This window comes from Somniosus microcephalus, chromosome 15 (assembly GCF_052327205.1).
Source record: "Somniosus microcephalus isolate GS21.2 chromosome 15, FLI_Smic_1.0, whole genome shotgun sequence".
Taxonomy (NCBI): Eukaryota; Metazoa; Chordata; class Chondrichthyes; order Squaliformes; family Somniosidae; genus Somniosus; species Somniosus microcephalus.
The window spans coordinates 123,310,024-123,330,340 of NC_141001.1; the positions used below are offsets into that span (position 1 = coordinate 123,310,024).

The window sequence follows — 20,317 nt, forward strand, 5'->3', positions numbered from 1 at the left end:
TGGCCCAACAATTACCAATTCCCTGTTGTTTCCGTGGAGACAGAACTTACGTGGGCCCATCAGCAATGAGTGCAAGGATGTGACTGAGGTCCAGTGTGAAGGTCTGTAGATCTGGGTACGGAAGACTTTTGGGCTCATCCAGCTCCAGCATTTCCTTATTTTCATAAACAAAGATGATTCCTTCCTTCATCCTCACCACATATTCCAGGTTCTCTGGAGCATCACTGAGGTCATATGGATCCTCACCATCTCTGGGGGCTGGATGGAAATCTGTTCAACATGAGCACACAGCAGTTAGCTGCAGTTAACCACTTCCATCAATAGTCCAGACAACAATAAACGTACCTTCATTTCATAAAAATCAAGGAGACATTCCCACAAACTGCAGCAATTAGAATTTCTAACCACTGGACTAAGAGACATTAGAATTGGTAGACGCTAAAAGACCCAGGTCCACTAGTTCACCTTCTCCCATCCTGGCACGATCCAACGATAATGGAGTTGTTGACCAATCACAGCCATCAATCTCTTTATCAATGAGTCTACAACAGACCCAGACATGAGGCGAGGAAAACCCCCAGTGGTGGAGAGCTTTGGGAACCACAGGTCCAAAGTCACCTGTTCCTCCCGAGCTCGCTACACTCACCTCACGTCATGTCTCACATTACTCAGATACTGGATCCCTGACACTGGATCATTAAGGTAGCCCAGTGTCAATGATGACTTCTCTCTGCTCTCGGCTGACTGTGGTGTGATGTTCCAGAGTGTTTTGCTGTGTGTTGATTGTATTCACAAAGAAAGACTTACGTTTCTACAGCGACTTTCAAGTCCTCTGGTAATGTAGGAAACGCGGCAGCCAATTGCACACAGCAGCCAATTGCACACAGCAAGCTCCCACAAACAGCAATGTGATAATGACCAGATAATCTGTTTTTAGTGATGTTGATTGAGGGATAAATATTGGCCCCAGGACACCGGGGAGAACTCCCTTGCTCTTCTTCAAAATAGAGCCATGGGATTTTTTACATCCACCCGCGAGAGCAGACAGGGCCTCGGTTTAACGTCTCATCCGAAAGACGGCACCTCCGCCAGCGCAGCACGCCCTCAGTACCGCACTGGGAGTGTTAGATTTTGTGTTCAAGTCTCTGGAGTGGGACTTAAACCCATGACCTTCTGAATCAAAGGCGAGTGTGCTACCCACTGAGCCACAGCAAGACACGTTCCCTTGCTTCTCAAAGTGTGGCCATATCAAACTGTAATGTGAGATGATGCTGGACTTAAAGGGTTAAATTATGAAGACAGGTTGCATAAACTTGGTTTATATTCCCTCAAGTATAAAAGATTAAGGGTGATCTAATTGAGGTGTTTAAGATGATTAAAGGAGTTGATCGGGTAGATAGAGAGAAACTATTTCCTCTGGTGGGGGGAGTCCAGAACAGGGGGCAGAACCTTAAAATTAGAGCCCGGCCGTTCAGGGGTGATGTCAGGAAGCACTTCTTCACACAAAGGGCGGTGGAAATCTGGAACTCTCTCCCCCAAAAAGGCTGTGGAGGTGGGATTGGAGCTTTCAAGACTGAGATTGATGGATTTTTGTTGGGTAAGGGTATCAAGGGATATAGAACCAAGATGGAGTTGAGATACAGATCAGCCCTGATCTAATTGAATGGCGGAACAGGCTCAAGGGCCTCAATGGCCTCCTCCTGTTCCTCTGTACTGGCCAGAAGGAGAAAGTGTCAGCTTTTGATAACAACCCTGTTTCTGACTCAGGCACCCTACTGTTGCTGTGTGACAACGGTTGAATAAAAAGAATGTTCTGGCCTACCGCTCATTCCCATTAACGGGAGAGTTGATCCAAGCAAACAGTTCTGTGTGTTTAAGGGTTCAAATCTCATTAGAAGTTTTCTTCATTCAACAGAAACTTGTATTTCTAGAGCACTTTAGCACAGAGAAACATCCTAAAGTGCTTCACAGGAGCGTGATCAGACAAAATCATCTTCTGCTCTTCGAATGATTGAATAGCCATGACGGAGACGTGGTTGCAAAGTGACCAAGGTTCGGAACTAAATATTCCAGGATACTTAACTTTTAGAAGAGAGAGGCAAAGTGGAAAAGGAGGAGGGGTGGCCCTGATAATAAAGGATGGGATAAAGACAGTAGAGAGAAAGGATCTTAGCTCCGAAAATCAAGAAGTAGAATCAGTTTAGGTGGAGCCAAGAAACAGCAAGGGGCAGAAAACATTGGTGGGAGTTGTTTATAGGCCCCCAAACAGTAGTTGTAATGTAGGGCAGAGTATAAATCAGGAAATTAGAGGCGCATGTAACAAGGGTAATACAGTAATCATGGGGGACTTTAATCTACATATAGACTGGGCAAACCACATTTGCAGTAATAGTGTGGAGGACGAATTCATGGAATGTGTACAAGATAGTTTTCTAGATCAGTATGTTGAGGTAGGTGGGGTTGAGGGATATGGGGAGAAGGTGGGTAGATGGGGTTGAAGGATATGGGGAGAAGGTGGGTTGGTGGGGTTGGGGATATGGGGAGGTGAGTAGGTGGGGTTGGGGAGAAGGTGGGTTAGTGGGGTTGGGGATATGGGGAGGTGGGTAGGTGGGGTTGGGGATATGGGGAGAAGGTGGGTAGGTGGAGTCATAGAGACATAATGGCACAGAAGGAGGCCATTCGGCCCATCGAGTCCATGCGGGCTCTCTGCAGAGCAATTGAGTCAGTCCCATTCCCCCGCTCTATCCCTGTAGCCCTGTAAGTTTATTTCCCTCAAGTGCCTATCCAGTCTCCCCTTGAAAACATTGAGTGTCTCCGCTTCCACCACTTCCAGGTCCTCACCACTCGCTGCGTAAAAAGTTTTTCCACACGGCCTCCCTGTATCTCTTGCCCAAAACCTTAAATCTGTGTCCCCTAGTCCTTGTACCATCAACTGGTGGGAACAGCCTTTCCCCGTCTAGCCTATCCAAACCCGTCATAATCTTGTACACCTCTATCAAATCACCCCTCAACCTCCTTTGCTCCAATGAAACCAAATCCAGCTTCTCCAACCTGTCCTTGTAGCTAAGATCCCCCATCCCCGGAACCATTCTGGTAAATCTCCTCTGCACCCTCTCAAGGGCCTTCACATCCTTCCTAAAGTGTGGTGACCAGAACTGGACGCAATACTCCAGTTGTGACCTAACCAGTGCTTTATAAAGATTCAGCATAACTTCTCTACTTTTGTACTCAATACCTCTATTTATGAAACCCAAGATCCCATATGCTTTGCTAACCACTCTCTCAATATGTCCTGCCACCTTCAGGGACCTATGCACATTAACTCCCAGGTCCCTATGCACATTAACTCCCAGGTCCCTCTGTCCCTGCACACTCTTTAAAACTGTGCCATTAAGTGTATATTGCCTCTCCCTGTTCCTTCTGCCAAAATGCATCACCTCACACTTCTCTGTATTAAATTCAATCTGCCACTTGTCTGCCCATTCTGCTCGCCTTTCTATGTCCTGTTGCAGTCGATTGGTATCATCCTCACTGTTTGGAGTTGGGGATATGGGGAGAAGGTGGGTAGGTGGATTTGAGGGATGTGGGGAGAAGGTGGGTCAGTGAGATTGGGGAGAAGGTGGGAGAAGGAGGAGCAGTACTGAGGGAGCGCTGCACTGTCGGAGGGGCAGTACTGAGGGAGCGCTGCACTGTCGGAGGGGCAATACTGAGGGAGTGCTGCACTGTCGGAGGGTCAGTACTGAGGGAGCGCTGCACTGTCGGAGGGGCAGTACTGAGGGAGTGCCGCACTGTCGGAGGGGCAGTACTGAGGGAGCGCCGCACTGTCAGAGGGGCAGTACTGAGGGAGCGCTGCACTGTCGGAGGGGCAGTACTGAGGGAGCGCCGCACTGTTGGAGGGGCAGTACTGAGGGAGCGCTGCACTGTCGGAGGGGCAGTACTGAGGGAGCGCCGCACTGTCAGAGGGGCAGTACTGAGGGACCGCCGCACTGTCGGAGGGGCAGTACTGAGGGAGCGCCGCACTGTCAGAGGGGCAGTACTGAGGGAGAGCCGCACTGTTGGAGGGGCAGTACTGAGGGAGCGCTGCACTGTCGGAGGGGCAGTACTGAGGGAGCGCCGCACTGTTGGAGGGGCAGTACTGAGGGAGAGCCGCACTGTCGGAGGGGCAGTACTGAGGGAGCACTGCATTGTCAGAGGGGCTGTCTTTTGGGTGAGACGTTAAACCGAGGCCCCGTCTGCCCTCTTAGGTGAAAGTAAAAGATCCCATGGCACTATTTTGAAGAAGAGCAGGGGAGTTCTCCCTGGTGTCCTGGGGCCAATATTTATCCCTCAATCAGCATCACTAAAACAGATGATCGGGTCATTATCACATTGCTGTGTGTGGGAGCTTGCTGTGCGCAAATTGGCTGCCGCGTTTCCTACAGTGACCACACGTCAAAAAGTACTTAATTGGCTGTAAAGTGCTTTGGGACGTCCTGAGGTGGTGAAAGACGCAGGAGAAATGGGAGTCTTTCTTTTCTCGTCAGTTTGGCCAGCACCAAAGCCTGCGGAATGTCCCGTGAATGAAAACCAGAAGCGGGTAAATATTAATCCATTTTACTTGCTGTTATTTTATACGGCTTTATAAGTTTATTCATGTCAAAGTCACAAGTTGAGGTTTGCAAAGCGTGATGGCTCATTAACTGGTTAATGTGTCTGGTTTTCAAGTGAGTGACTGGGATTCTGCCACACTATAGACCTTTAAATGCAGTGCAGTCAGATAGTGCCCTACTCCAACACCACACACACTCTCAAATACACACACACACGCGCTCTCTCTCGCACACACGCGCTCCCTCTCTCTCGCACACACGCGCTCCCTCTCTCTCGCACACGCGCTCTCTCTCTCTCGCACACACGCGCTCCCTCTCTCTCGCACACACGCACTCCCTCTCTCTCGCACACGCGCTCTCTCTCTCTCGCACACGCGCTCTCTCTCTCTCGCACACACGCGCTCCCTCTCTCGCACACGCGCTCTCTCTCTCTCGCACACACGCGCTCTCTCTCTCTCGCACACACGCGCTCCCTCTCTCTCGCACACGCGCTCTCTCTCTCTTGCACACACGCGCTCCCTCTCTCTCGCACACGCGCTCTCTCTCTCTCGCACACACGCGCTCCCTCTCTCTCGCACACGCGCTCCCTCTCCCTCGCACACACGCGCTCCCTCTCTCTCGCACACGCGCTCTCTCTCTCTCGCGCACGCGCGCTCTCTCTCGTGCACACGCGCTCCCTCTCTCTCGCGCACGCGCTCCCTCTCTCTCGCGCACGCGCGCTCCCTCTCACGCATGCACTCCTCCTCTCGCGCACGCGCTCCCTCTCTCTCGCGCACGCGCTCCCTCTCTCGCGCACGCGCGCTCCCTCTCACGCACGCACTCCTCCTCTCGCGCACGCGCTCCCTCTCTCACGCACGCTCCCTCTCTCTCGTGCACATGCGCTCCCTCTCTCGCACACACGTACTCACTCTCTCTCGCACACTCTATCTCGCTCTCTCTCGCACACGCGCGCTCTATCTTGCTCTCTCACGCACGCGCTCTCTCGCGCACACGCACTCCCTCGCGCACACGCACTCCCTCTCTCTCTCGCATGTGCGCGCTCTCTTTCCGCTCTCCCTTGTGTGCTCTCTCTCGTGCACGCTGGGCTGGATTTTGCGGGGGGTCAGTGGGCGCGATCGGTGCCGGGTCGGGTGGGAAAGTTTTTTTTCCCCCAGCGGGTCGGGACCCCACTGTGAACCCGCCACCACGCGTCTTTACCAAATGTCGGGTCTGAGCAGACCCGACAGGCAGCGGCGGGGGAGGCAATTAAAATCATTAGTGGCTTGTTTACAGCCACTTATCAATAGTTTTTTCCCAGCTTTTTGGATTGGACAGGTCGCCCACCGGTTTCCCGCTGTGCCGAGACCTCGTCTGTGAAGCTGAGGCGGGAGGTCAGTGGCCATTGAATCAGCTGATGAGTTGACAGCTTCAAATGTCAAGTCAAAGCTCCCAGCTGATTGAGAAAGGATCCCTTAACCACCAGCTTCTCGAAACTGCATTTCCACTACAGATTCAGGATGTTGCAGGTCTTTACGCAAGTCTCCATCCAGTCTGACCTCATTATTGTGTGTTGTTAGTTGGTATGATTGGACTAGGATGAGGCTGAGTGTGAGGGGTGTCTAGTGAGATGGGGAAGTGATAATGCCGATAGAGAGGGATGGGTGGAGGTGCAAGGTAAGTTGGTGTGAGTAAGGATGTGCAGGAGTAGGGTAGGGAAGGCAGAGTGATGGGGCTGTGATGAGAGGCACAGCATGGTGAGTTTGAGTGTGGCTTTGTACCAACGTTTCGTGATCTACTGAGATCATTGAAAGGTTTGTGCCACTGCGGCCTGGTCCTCCTGATGACATCCCTGCTTGTGCCCTCCTCTGCAATGTGCAACCAGGCTGCTTTGATCTCCTGGGGAGGTCTCTTCCGCCTATAGAGGGAGTCATGGGAGAACCTGAGTGCAGCCCTGCACCTCTGTACAGAGGGATCCGGGGGTCCTCCTACATAAGAACATAAGAAATAGGAGCAGGAGTCGGCCATTCGGCCCTTCGAGCCTGCTCCGCCATTCAATGAGATCATGGCTGATCTTCTGCCTCAACTCCATTCACCGGCCCTATCGCCATATCCCTTGATGCCCTTACTAGTCAGAAATCTATCGACTTCTGTTTTGAATATACCCAATGACTGAGCCTCCACAGCCCTCTGGGGTAGAGAATTCCAAAGATTCACCACCCTCTGTATGAAGAAATTTCTTCTCATCTCAGTCCTGAATGGCCTACCCTTTATCCTGAGGCTGTGGCCCCTGGTTCTAGACTCCCCAGCCAAGGGAAACGATTCTCCCAGCATCCATCCTATCAAGCCCTGTAATAATTTTGTATGCTTCAATGAGATTCCCTCTCATTCTTCTGAATTCAAGAGAATACAGGCCTAGTTTACTCAATCTCTTCTCATACGACAGTCCCACCATCCCAGGAATCAATCTCGTGAACCTTCGTTGCACTCCCTCTATGGCAAGTATATCCTTCCTTAGGTAAGGAGACCAAAATTGTACACAGTACTCCAGGTGTGGTCTCACCAAGGCCCTATATAATTGGAGTAAGACTTCTTTACTTCAAATCCTCGTGTAATGAAGGCCAGTATATCATTTGCCTTCCTAATGGCTTGCTGCACCTGCACATTCACTTTGAGTGACTCATGTACAAGGACACCCAGGTCCCTTTGAGCATCTACATTCCCCAATCTTTCACCATTTAGGAAATACTCTGCCTTTCTGTTTTTTCTACCAAAGTGGATAACTTCACATTTATCCACATTATATTCCATCTGCCATGTTCTCGCCCACTCACTGAGCCTGTCGAGATCCCCTTGAAGCCTCTTCACATCCTCTTCACAACTGACACTGCCACCTAGCTTTGTATCATCAGCAAATTTGGAAATGTTACATTTAGTCCCCTCATCCAAATCATTGATCTAGATTGTGAATAGCTGGGGCCCAAGCACTGATCCTTGCGGTACCCCACTAGTCACAGCCTGCCATCCTGAAAAAGACCCGTTTATCCCTACTCTTTGAAACACAAAAAGTTAACATGCAGGTGCAGCAAGTAATTAGGAAGGCAAATGGAATGTTGGCCTTTATTTCAAGGGGGATAGAATATAAAAGTAGGGAAGTCTTGCTACAACTGTACAGGGTGTTGGTGAGACCACACCTGGAGTACTGCGTACAGTTTTGGTCTCCTTATTTAAGGAGGGATATACTTGCATTGGAGGCAGTTCAGAGATGATTCACTAGGTTGATTCCGGAGATGAAGGGGTTGTCTTATGAGGAAAGGTTGAGCAGGTTGGGCCTATACTCATTGGAGTTTAGAAGAATGAGAGGTGATCTTATTGAAACATATAAGATTCTGAAGGGACTTGACAAGGTAGATACTGAGAGGATGTTTCCCCTCGTGGGGGAATCTGGAACGATGGGGCATAGTCTCGGAATAAGAGGTCGCCCATTTAAGACGGAGATGAGAAGGAATTTCTTCTCTCAGAGGGTCGTGAATCTTTGGAAACAGAGAGCTGTGGAGGTGGAGTCATTGAATATATTCAAGGCTGAGATAGACAGATTTTTGAGCAACAGGGGAATCGAGGGATATGGGGAGCGGACAGGAAAGTGGAGTTGAGGCCAAAATCGGATCAGCCATGATCTCATTAAATGGCGGAGCAGGCTTGAGAGGCCAAATGGCCGCCTCCTGCTCCTATTTCTTGTGTTCTTATGCTCGTCAGTGTTTGTAGCACCATAGTGCTGTAGAACACTGACAGCACAAATGTCAAAATAAAATTGGCCATGGTCCCTTTAAGGAAACCAGCTGATGACGTGTCATCAAATGACGTCACCAGACCCAGCAAACGCGCTGGGCGGGGCTTAACAAGCCCAATCAGGGGAAATTCATTTCAGAGGCCGGGCTGGAGCTGGCAGCGGGGTCGGGACCCACCACGGACCCGCCGAGGTACGTAAAGTCCAGCACGCACTCACTACAATTCCAATCCGCTTACCTGGTAGTACTTCATCTTCCTCTAGCCACCGATCATTTTCGATTGACCGCAGATACTGTCCTGTTGTTCTGGGGAATACCTGGTAGGCGAGACGCATGTACTTCTCTCGAATGAACAAGGCTTTTATCAGGCCTCTGGCAGCATGCTCATAGTCCTCCACAGTGATCTGAGACAGGCAATATTGGAAGCGGTTATAAACACACAGACTGTTCCTCCTCTCTACACCCGCACTGTGTCGCAATCAAGACTTGTCTTCTAATCCCAACTCCTTCTTTCTCAGCTTCTCATGAATGGTGGCAGTCCTCACCTCCCCAAATCGTCCCATCCCCCAACGGGTCTACCGGCCTTTAAACCAGAGCTTGCATCGTCCAGTGGTCGCAGGGTGAGATGAGGAGCATTAACACCAGCACAGACCTGTTGGGCCGAATGGCCTGTTTCTGTGCTGTACATTCCATGGAATTCGGTGTAATCTCAACTCGCTGATGTATCCTCTTGTCCGCTTTTGCATTACATTAAGAAATCCTAGTCGTGTTTGTACAGAAACAATCATTACTGAGCTGCACACTGTGGCCATTTATCCCCAGATTAAATCTGCTAACATCGATACAGTGCAAGGTTTTAAATAAAATACAAGCCATCACACAGTCCGCAGGAAGGCAGCGTTTAGATGAGTGGCGTAAAGAACTATTAGAACAGGACGCACGAAACACACTCTTACTAAAATTATTTTGAGGGTTCTGGTAGTGGGGAGGGTGGGGAAGAGGAGAGGAGGGGCTGTGTAGCCCAGGGGAGGGTGGGGGAGAGTCTGGGAGGGGCACAGACCGTCTGCCCCAGTCTGGGAGGGGCACAGTCTGTCTGCCCCAGTCTGGGAGGGGCACAGTCCGTCTGCCCCAGTCTGGGAGGGGCACAGTCTGTCTGCCCCAGTCTGGGAGGGGCACAGTCCGTCTGCCCCAGTCTGGGAGGGGCACAGTCTGTCTGTCCCAGTCTGGGAGGGGCACAGTCTCTCTGTCCCAGTCTGGGAGGGGCACAGTCCATCTGCCCCAGTCTGGGAGGGGCACAGTCCGTCTGCCCCAGCTGGGAGAGGCACAGTCTCTCTGCCCCGGTCTGGGAGGGGCACAGTCTTTCTGCCCCAGTCTGGGAGGGGCACAGTCCGTCTGCCCCAGTCTGGGAGGGGCACAGTCCGTCTGCCCCAGTCTGGGAGCGGCACAGTCTCTCTGCCCAGTCTGGGAGGGGCACAGTCTCTCTGTCCCAGTCTGGGAGGGGCACAGTCCGTCTGCCCCAGTCTGGGAGGGGCACAGTCCGTCTGCCCCAGTCTGGGAGGGGCACAGTCTGTCTGCCCCAGTCTGGGAGGGGCACAGTCTCTCTGCCCCAGTCTGGGAGGGGCACAGTCCGTCTGCCCCAGTCTGGGAGGGGCGCAGTCCGTCTACCCCAGTCTGGGAGGGGCACAGTCTCCCTGCCCCAGTCTGGGAGGGGCACAGTCTCCCTGCCCCAGTCTGGGAGGGGCGCAGTCTGTCTGCCCCAGTCTGGGAGGGGCGCAGTCTGTCTGCCCCAGTCTGGGAGGGGCACAGTCCGTCTGCCCCAGTCTGGGAGGGGCACAGTCTGTCTGCCCCAGTCTGGGAGGGGCACAGTCCGTCTGCCCCAGTCTGGGAGGGGCACAGTCTCTCTGCCCCAGTCTGGGAGGGGCACAGTCCGTCTGCCCCAGTCTGGGAGGGGCACAGTCTCTCTGCCCCAGTCTGGGAGGGGCACAGTCCATCTGCCCCAGTCTGGGAGGGGCACAGTCTCTCTGCCCCAGTCTGGGAGGGGCACAGTCCGTCTGCCCCAGTCTGGGAGGGGCACAGTCTCTCTGCCCCAGTCTGGGAGGGGCACAGTCTGTCTGTTCCAGTCTGGGAGGGGCACAGTCCGTCTGCACCAGTCTGGGAGGGGTACAGTCTCTCTGCCCCAGTCTGGGAGGGGCACAGTCCGTCTGTTCCAGTCTGGGAGGGGCACAGTCCGTCTGCCCCAGTCTGGGAGGGGCACAGTCCGTCTGCCCCAGTCTGGGAGGGGCACAGTCTGTCTGCCCAGTCTGGGAGGGGCACAGTCTCTCTGCCCCAGTCTGGGAGGGGCACAGTCCGTCTGCCCCAGTCTGGGAGGGGCACAGTCTGTCTGCCCCAGTCTGGGAGGGGCACAGTCTGTGGTAAACCACTTTTATCGTTCACTATCGTTACACTATAGTTATCACTGTTGTATTGTTATCACTGTTCTCACTGTTGTATCACTATACGAGGTCGCCTCTTGTCGCGCTGTTATACCTGGGCTGACCACCTCCGACTCCGCCCATGGCTCCACCTACCTGCCCAGGTATAAAGGTAGTCGACTGGCTGGTATTCCTCCTTGTTGGACCCGATCACCCACGAGGGTGGGCTCTGTTATTTAGTCAATAAAAACCTTTAGTTACGTTCCTAACTCGTCGCTTTTTATTGGACGAATTGATAGGTATATCACAGTCTGTCTGCCCCAGTCTGGGAGGGGCACAGTCTGTCTGCCCCAGTCTGGGAGGGGCACAGTCTGTCTGCCCCAGTCTGGGAGGGGCACAGTCTCTCTGCCCCAGTCTGGGAGGGACACAGTCTCTCTGCCCCAGTCTGGGAGGGGCACGGTCCGTCTGCCCCAGTCTGGGAGGGGCACGGTCCGTCTGCCCCAGTCTGGGAGGGGCACAGTCTCTCTGCCCCAGTCTGGGAGGGGCACAGTCCGTCTGCCCCAGTCTGGGAGGGGCACAGTCTGTCTGCCCCAGTCTGGGAGGGGCACAGTCTCTCTGCCCCAGTCTGGGAGGGACACAGTCTGTCTGCCCAGTCTGGGAGGGGCACAGTCTCTCTGCCCCAGTCTGGGAGGGGCACAGTCTCTCTGCCCCAGTCTGGGAGGGGCACAGTCTCTCTGCCCCAGTCTGGGAGGGGCACAGTCTCTCTGCCCCAGTCTGGGAGGGGCACAGTCTCTCTGCCCCAGTCTGGGAGGGGCACAGTCCGTCTGCCCCAGTCTGGGAGGGGCACAGTCTGTCTGCCCCAGTCTGGGAGGGGCACAGTCTCTCTGCCCCAGTCTGGGAGGGACACAGTCTGTCTGCCCAGTCTGGGAGGGGCACAGTCTCTCTGCCCCAGTCTGGGAGGGGCACAGTCTCTCTGCCCCAGTCTGGGAGGGGCACAGTCTGTCTGCCCCAGTCTGGGAGGGACACAGTCTGTCTGCCCCAGTCTGGGAGGGGCAGAGTCTCTCTGCCCCAGTCTGGGAGGGGCACAGTCCGTCTGCCCCAGTCTGGGAGGGGCACAGTCTCTCTGCCCCAGTCTGGGAGGGGCACAGTCTGTCTGCCCCAGTCTGGGAGGGGCACAGTCTGTCTGCCCCAGTCTGGGAGGGGCACAGTCTGTCTGTCCCAGTCTGGGAGGGGCACAGTCCGTCTGCCCCAGTCTGGGAGGGGCACAGTCCGTCTGCCCCAGTCTGGGAGGGGCACAGTCTGTCTGCCCCAGTCTGGGAGGGGCACAGTCTCTCTGCCCCAGTCTGGGAGGGGCACAGTCTGTCTGCCCCAGTCTGGGAGGGGCACAGTCTCTCTGCCCCAGTCTGGGAGGGGCACAGACCATCTCACTCTCTTGGGCTGATCTTATGTTAGATTTAAGATGTGAATAATGAGCAGATAAAATGGGAGTACAATAAATTACATCAGAATAATAAGGGAAAAAATCTGTTGAATTAAAACGATCAGTTATCAACTTTCTCAATGTCGAATTTTTTTGCAAGGACTAGACTGCTATTATTGGATGGCACTATGGCTTCTGTTGTTTTAGTTACCGGGGTAACAGAGATATCCACTTTCCCATGGGATGGGGGGTATCGGGTTTTTGTAATTTGATAGAGTTGCCTGTCTTCATCGGTTAACTGTCTCAGGAGATTTCATGAAGTCGCGATCAATCCATTGTGAGACATTAACGCGTGTTGGGATTGTAGAATGGAGGGACGGGCAAGTGGATGCGTTGATGATCTCGATAATCTGACCCATCAGATGTTCACACCTCATCTACTGGAGCAGGACATCTGGTTAAAAGCTCAACTACCCAGCACTGTGAATAGACCATCTGATCTTTAAATGTGCCTACTTGCACTTCAAAGGACAGGGATGTAATTGGGCCTCAGTCCTGGGCCTCAGTCCTGGGCACCCCCTATTCTACTGCGAGCAACCTCGTATACCCATGCAGGCATCCCCCCATTCCCCTGCTTCCCCCCATTCCTCAAGTGCTTCCCCCCATTCCCCTGCTTCCCCCCATTCCCCTGCCTGCTTCCCCCCATTCCCCCGCATCCCCCCATTCCCCTGCTTCCCCCATTCCCCTGCCTGCTTCCCCCCATTCCCCCGCATCCCCCATTCCCCTGCTTCCCCCCACATCCCCCCGCTTCCCCCATTCCCCTGCCTGCTTCCCCCCATTCCCCTGCTTCCCCCCATTCCCGCTTCCCCCCATTCCCCTGCCTGCTTCCCCCCATTCCCCTGCTTGCTTCCCCCCATTCCTCAAGTGCTTCCCCCCATTCCCCCGCATCCCCCCATTCCCCTGCCTGCTTCCCCCCATTCCCCTGCCTGCTTCCCCCCATTCCCCTGTTTCCCCCCATTCCCCTGCTTCCCCCCATTCCTCAAGTGCTTCCCCCCATTCCAGCCATTTGGAACCAATTACTGACATTTTTTTTCATCAAACTCAATTGGAAGTTATTGAAGAGTATGTACGATTTTGGACTGTTGTTATTTTTTGGTAAAGTATTGTGTTAATTGCTGGTTACTCAATGCATTCTTGCATAATTATCTTACTTGTAAATAAACTGGACCGTACTTTTTAGCCTGAACTTGTAGTCTGACAGTTTGGTACTAACCACCTTTTATAATGGACGAGAGGCTGTGCGAGCACCCGTCGGAATTTCTGGTGCACAATCCCATGTAAAGCAGTGATTGTTACTCCGCATTCATGGCATAAGGAGGGTGAAAATTTCAGGCCTTAAGAAAAAAACCCATAAGAAACAGGAGCCTGCTCTGCCATTCAACAAGATCATGGCTGATCTTCTGCCCCATCTCCACTTTCCTGCACTATCCCCATATCCCTTGATTCCCTTAATATTCAAAAATCTATCGATCTCTGTCTTGAATATACTCAACGACTGAGCCTCCACAGCCCTCTGGGGTAGAGAATTCCAAAGATTCACCACCCTCTGAGTGAAGAAATTTCTCCTCATCTCAGTCCTAAATGGCCGACCCCTTATCCTGAGACCCCTCGTTCTAGACTCTCCAGCCAGGGGGAAACAACCTCTCAGCATCTACCCTGTCAATCCCCCTCAGAATCTTGTATGTTTCAATGAGATCACCTCTCATTCTTCTAAACTCCAGAGAGTATCGGCCCATTCTACACAATCTCTCATCATAGGACAGCCCTCTCATCCCAGGAATCAATCTCGTGGATCTTCGTTGCACTGCCTCTAAGGCAAGTACTGTATATCCTTCCTCAGATAAGGAGACCAAAACTGTGCACAGTACTCTAGGTGTGGTCTCACCAAAGCCCTATATAATCCAATAGGAGGTCTGCTTATGAAACTAAAAACAGAAAATGCTGGAAACACTCAGCAAGTCAGGCAGCATCTGTGGAGTGAGGAAGGTAGGGTTAATGTTTCAGGTTGATGATGGTCAGAACTGGAGATAATGACCAGATCATCTGTTTTTAGTGATGTTGGTTGAGGGATAGATATTGGCCCAGGACACCAGGGAGAACTCCCCTGCTCTTCTTCAAAATAGTGCCATGGGGTCTTTTACGTCCACCTGAGAGGGCAGATGGGGCCTCAGTTTAACATCTCATCTGAAAGACGGCATCTCCGACAGTTCAGCACTCCCTCAGCACTGCCCCTCCGACAGTGCGGCGCTCCCTCAGTACTGCCCCTCTGACAGTTCAGCACTCCCTCAGTATTGCCCCTCTGACAGTTCAGCACTCCCCCAGTACTGCCCCGCCGACAGTGCGGCACTCCCTCAGTACTGCCACTCCGACAGTGCGGCGCTCCCTCAGTACTGCCCCTCTGACAGTTCAGCACTCCCTCAGTATTGCCCCTCTGACAGTTCAGCACTCCCCCAGTACTGCCCCTCCGACAGTGCAGCACTCCCTCAGTACTGCCACTCCGACAGTGCGGTGCTCCCTCAGTACTGCCCCTCCGACAGTGCGGCACTCCCTCAGTACTGCCACTCCGACAGTGCGGTGCTCCCTCAGTACTGCCCCTCCGACAGTGCGGCGCTCCCTCAGTACTGCCCCTCCGACAGTGCAGCGCTCCCTCAGTACTGCCCCTCCGACAGTGCAGCGCTCCCTCAGTACTGCCCCTCCGACAGTGCAGCGCTCCCTCAGTACTGCCCCTCCGACAGTGCAGCGCTCCCTCAGCACTGCCCCTCTGACAGTGCAGCGCTCCCTCAGTACTGCCCCTCCGACAGTGCAGCGCTCCCTCAGTACGGCACTGGGAGTGTCAGCCTGAATTATGTTCATAGAATCATAGAAAGTTACAGCACAGAAGGAGGCCATTCCGGCCCAGCGTGTCCGTGCCGGCCAACAAAGAGCTCTCCAGCCTAATCCCACTTCCCAGCTCCTGGTCCGTAGCCCTGCAGGTTACAGCATCCCAAGTGCACATCCAAGTACTTTTTAAAATGTGGTTAGGGTTTCTGCCTCTACATTTAAAAAGTGTTCTCAAGTCTCTGGAGTGGGACTTGAACCCGCGACCTTCTGACTCAGAGGCGAGAGTGCTGCCCCCTGAGCCACGACGATTATATATGATCACAAGAGGTGGTGAATGTTTTGCAAGATGATTGATCAGGATTTAAGCATATTCTGTAAACTTTACAAAGCAGTAACGTATCGTCACAATTGTGACACCAAACCGTTGTTTTCTGTAGTTTTATACCATTTCTGTCTGATAACAACAACTTGTATTTATACAGCGCCTTTAACGTAGTGAATCGTCCCAAGGCGCTTCACAGGAGCGATTATCAAACAAAATTTGACACCGAGCCACACAAGGAGATATTAGGACAGGGCTTGGTCAAAGAGGTAGGCTTTAAAGAACGTCTTAAAGGAGGAGAGAGAAGTGGAGAGGTTTAGGGAGGGAAACCCGGAGCTTACGGCCTCGGCAGCTGAAGGCACGGCCACCAATGGTGGAGCAAAGAAAATCAGGGATACGCAAGAGGCCAGAATTGGAGGAGCACAGAGATTTCTAGGGCCACTTCCTTAAGTACCCTAGGATGTTCTTGCCATGTTCTTGGCCACTCAGTCAACCTGTCTATATCTCTCTGCATCATCAGAAAACTTGGATACGTTACACTCAGTCTCTTCATCTAAGTCAATAATATAGATTGTAAATAGCTGAGGCCCCAACACTGACCCTTGCGGTGCCCCGCTAGTTACAGTCTGCCAACCCGAAAAGGTCCCATTTATTCTTACTCTCTATTTTCTGTCCGTTAACCAATCCTCAATCCATTACCCCCAATACCATGAGTCCTAATTTTGTGTAATAACCTCTCGTGTGGCACCTTATCGAATGCTTTATGAAATTCAAATACACCACATCCACTGGTTCCCCCTTATCCATCCTACTAGTTCCATCTTCATAAAACTCTTAGGGGGAAAAATTTGGTATCGCCCCGTTTGGGGCACCATTATTGGCCATGCGCAAAGTTTAGCGCCTGGCGCTAATTATCGCCTCCGACAGCAAATTTGGCTTTTATCGCCCCTGGAGGTGATTGGAGCGCTAAATCAGGCGCTTCACATCTGTCTTAAGGCGCAAAGGCCGAGGAGCGAGGCGCTACCTCAGAGCGCTGGCGAAGCAAGGAAGGGCAAATCAAAATAAACCTGCAAAGTGCTGCTCAGTACTCAAAACTCCTTCACACAGCGTTGAATCTCTCCAGAAGTCTCTCTCTCTCTCTCTCAGAATGCGTGGTGCAAAAATGTCACCGACAAAAAAAGGCAGGAAGCGGTCGCCTTTAAATAGCGCTCCCCCAGTCCCTTTCTGACAGCATAACGCTCCCCTCAACCTGTCGTTGCGAGCGGTAAGGCAGGGGGCGCCACTCAATATCCGGTCCGGGGCGCTACCGGGGCGTTGCGCACTCGACTGATGTCACAATCTGCTGGCGCAGGAGATCGTGGCGGTCGTGTTTAGCACCGCTGCAAAATGTCTAGTTAATTTCGCGAGCAGCACAAACATTGCCGCGCCCGGGCGCTAGTTGCTTTGCGCCCCAATTGGCGCCCTCTTAAGGCGCTAACAGGAGGCGCAAACAACTGAATTTTTCCCCCTAACAGATTTGTCAAAGACGATTTCCCTTTCATAAAACCTTGTTGACTTTGCCTAATCATATGATGATTTTCTGAGTGCCCTGTTACCACGTCCCTAATAATAGATTCTCGCATTTTGCACCTGGGAGTGTTGTGGGCTGGCAGAGGTTACAGAGATAGGAAGGCGGGTGGCGGGGGGGTGAGGCCATGGAGGGGTTTGAAAACAAGGATGAGAATTTTAAAATCGAGAGTAGTCGGGCGCTCATTACCCCCGCGCAGTAGTCTCCGGTAATGGTCACTCGCTGAAACTCAGGCACGTCGTAGGGCAGTTGGTTTCCAAACAAAGGAACATTCTGAGCGGGCGTCAGTGGGGTCATGGCCGGGGAAGCGAATGAGAAGGTTCCATCGGAAGTTGGGATCTGCAAGGACAACGAATGGGATCGAATCAGCCTCAGACTCTTCTTTCTGGGGAGAGAGAAGTTCACAGAAGAATAGGAACACGGTTAAGGCATCTCAAAGGAAAATTGTTTCAAGTCAAAGCAAAATCGTCTCTCAGATTTATTGCAGTTTTCAGATACTTTGTGGGAGAGTTTTTATTCAGAATACAATACTGAAAAAATAATCCAGCTTGGATCAGGTTTTAAACAGCAGACAATCCAACAACAACTTGTATTTATATAGCGCCTTTAACATAGTGAAACGTCCCAAGGTGCTTCACAGGAGCGACTGTCAGACAATATTTGACGCCGAGCCACATAAAGACATTCGGACAGGTGACCAAAAGCTTGGTCAAAGAGGGAGGTTTTAAGGAGCGCCTTAAAGGAGGAGAGAGAGGCGGGGAGGTTTAGGGAGGGAATTCCAGAGCTCAGGGCCCAGGCAGCTGAAGGCACGGCCGCCAATGGTGGAGCGATGGAAGTCGGAGGATGGACAAGAGGCCAGAATTGGAGGAGCGCCGAGATCTCGGAGGGTTGTAGGGCCGGAGGAGGTTACAGAGATAGGGAGGGGGAGAGGCCCTGGAGGGATTTGGAAACAAGGATGAGAATTTTAAAATCGAGGTGTTACGGAGCAGAAGCCAATGTAGGTCAGCGAGCACAGGAGGATTGTGTGCTGAAGAAAAGTACTGGAGGGAGAATAAATAATACTTTAAAAGGGAGGCAACTTATTTTTTAATACAAAAACAGAGTTTACTGATACCTTCCTTCTTCAGATGGCAGGTGGGGTGAAGGGTGGGATGGAGGAAGGGAGGGGGGAAAGTGGGATGGAGGAAGGGAGGGGGGAAAGTGGGATGGAGGAAGGGAGGGGGGAAAGTGGGATGGAGGAAGGGAGGGGGGAAAGTGGGATGGAGGGAGGGGGGAAGGTGGGGGGAAGGTAGGGGGAAGGCGGGGGGGGAGAAGATGTGGGGCGCGGATGGATTGAGCTGCGAGAGTCTCTAAAACTCAGCTCCACCCCTGAGATGGGGTTTTGGAGAATTTATCAGCTACAGGAGTGCGCAATCTGCACACAGGTCAGGTTCTGACGGAACTTGCCCAGCAAGGTGCCAAGTACAAACATTCACCAACACGAAGACTCACTGCTAGACAATGTGTGTGTGTGAACAGACCAGTCAGGCTGTGGGAGAGGGGTGGTGTAGTAACCTGGGAGGTTATGAGTAACCTGATCCACCAGGTGGTGCTGTGGCAATTGCTCTCCTGAGTTAAGTCTGATCTGTACTGTTGTACTCTTTGTTTTTGCTGCCTCATGGCAGAAGCTTTTATGTGCAAGGGTTGATTAAACCATGTTACGGAGTTAGCCTGTGTCTGTCTCCATCTATGGCCAGCTCAAGATACCACATATGGCGACGAGAATAAAGGACGGAAGAGTTTTGGAGTATTCGGAAGAGGTGCTTGGGTTGGTTAGCAAACTAGTCGTAAAAGCACGAGGCTAGGCCGCGGGAGTTGAAACGGAGTTTGATTTTTTGGCTGAAGTGACCGGACTCCAAGGATGGTAGGCTCCATGGCACCTTTTGACAGCAAGTCGCAGTCTTGGGAGGAGTATATTGAAATACTGAGCCATTTCTTTATGGCAAATGAGGTGGACAGTGCTGAAAAGAAAAGGGCCATTTTACTGAGTTGTGTGGGAGCGCAAACCTATACACGGATGAGGAATCTGCTGAGCCCGGAGCGGCCAGGAGAAAAATCTTTTGACGAGTTGGTGAGTCTACTAAAGAATCATTTCAATCCAAAACCTAGTGAAATAGTACAGAGATGGAAATTCAATTCGAGGATTAGGAGGCCGGAAGAAAGCGTTACCGAGTATGTGGAGGAGCTTCGGAAGCTCGCACAGGACTGTAATTTTGGAAATGCGCTCACAGTCATGTTAAGGGACAGACTAGTATGCGGAGTTAACGACAACAGTATACAGCAAAGGTTGCTGTCAGAAGAAGGATTAACGTTTGAGACGGCACTTAAAAAAGCACAAGCCATGGAGACGGCTAACAAGGACATTAAGGACTTAAACAGTATGAGCAAGGAGAAATGGAGTAAACCAGGGGGAGGAGCTGTTTTCAAGATGGAAGCTGGCGCGAAAAGTCCACCAGTCGGGGTTGGGGATTGCTACCGATGTGGCGGGACGAGCCATTATGCAAAGGACTGCAGGTTTGCAAAGGCAAAGTGCCACAATTGTGGAAAAATAGGGCACTTAAAGAAAGTCTGTAAAAGGGCAGTGAGTGAGAGAAGCAGTGCTAAAGGGGCAAAGCATGCTAAAGGGGGGAGGGAGAAGTACACAAAGCGGGCAAATTACATACAAGAGGAAGAGTCGAGTGAGTCTAGTGAGGAGGTTTTCACTGTATACAGTATAGACACTTCAAGGCCCAACGTACCCCCTCTCACTCAGTATTTGATAGTGAACGGAGGTCAAGTAAAGTTTGAGATTGACACCGGATGTAGTGTAACCATAATGTCGCAGACTGAGTACGCCAAGCTATGGGGGGAAGCAAAAGTACCAGAGCTAGGTACATGCCCCATTAGTCTCAAAACCTACACAGGACAGAAGGTGGACATTTTGGGGGCGGCCGAAGTACAAGTGGAACACAAAGGAGTCACCAAAGAGCTTACGGTGGTAGTGGTAGCAGGGTCAGGGCCAAACCTGTTAGGGCGAGGGTGGATCAGTGAGTTGAGTGTGTACTGGCAGGCAATGAATAAAATGGAGGACAGTACAGAGGCACTGCAAGAAGTGCTGATGAAGCATGAGTTAGTGTTCAAGGACGAACTGGGCACCTTAAGGGGAGCCACAGCCAAGATTCATGTAGCCAGTGATGCCACGCCTCATTTCTTTAAACCAAGGTCGGTACCTTTTGCAATGAAAACCAAGGTTGAGGCGGAACTAGATCGCCTGCTAAGGGACAAAGTAATAGAACCAGTGAAATTTTCAGACTGGGCGGCACCAATAGTCCCGGTATTGAAGCCC

The 20,317-nt window shown here is 52.2% G+C and overlaps 1 protein-coding gene across 5 annotated transcripts in view; it reads right to left on the reverse strand.

Annotated features, from left to right (window-relative positions):
* LOC147107206 (AMP deaminase 3-like) overlaps positions 1-20,317 on the reverse strand; it is an 85,647-nt gene that overhangs the window by 44,092 nt on the left and 21,238 nt on the right. For all 5 annotated transcript variants that reach the window (XR_015081058.1, XR_015081057.1, XM_086008394.1 and 2 more), the window contains 3 exons: positions 17,143-17,338; positions 8,592-8,757; positions 51-270 (listed from right to left, as the gene is read on the reverse strand). Coding sequence is in view for 3 of the 5 variants with exons in the window: in XM_086008394.1 (XP_085864520.1) it covers positions 51-270; positions 8,592-8,757; positions 17,143-17,338 (582 nt within the window). In the remaining 2 variants the exon portion in view is untranslated. The remainder of the gene's footprint in view (positions 1-50; positions 271-8,591; positions 8,758-17,142; positions 17,339-20,317) is intronic.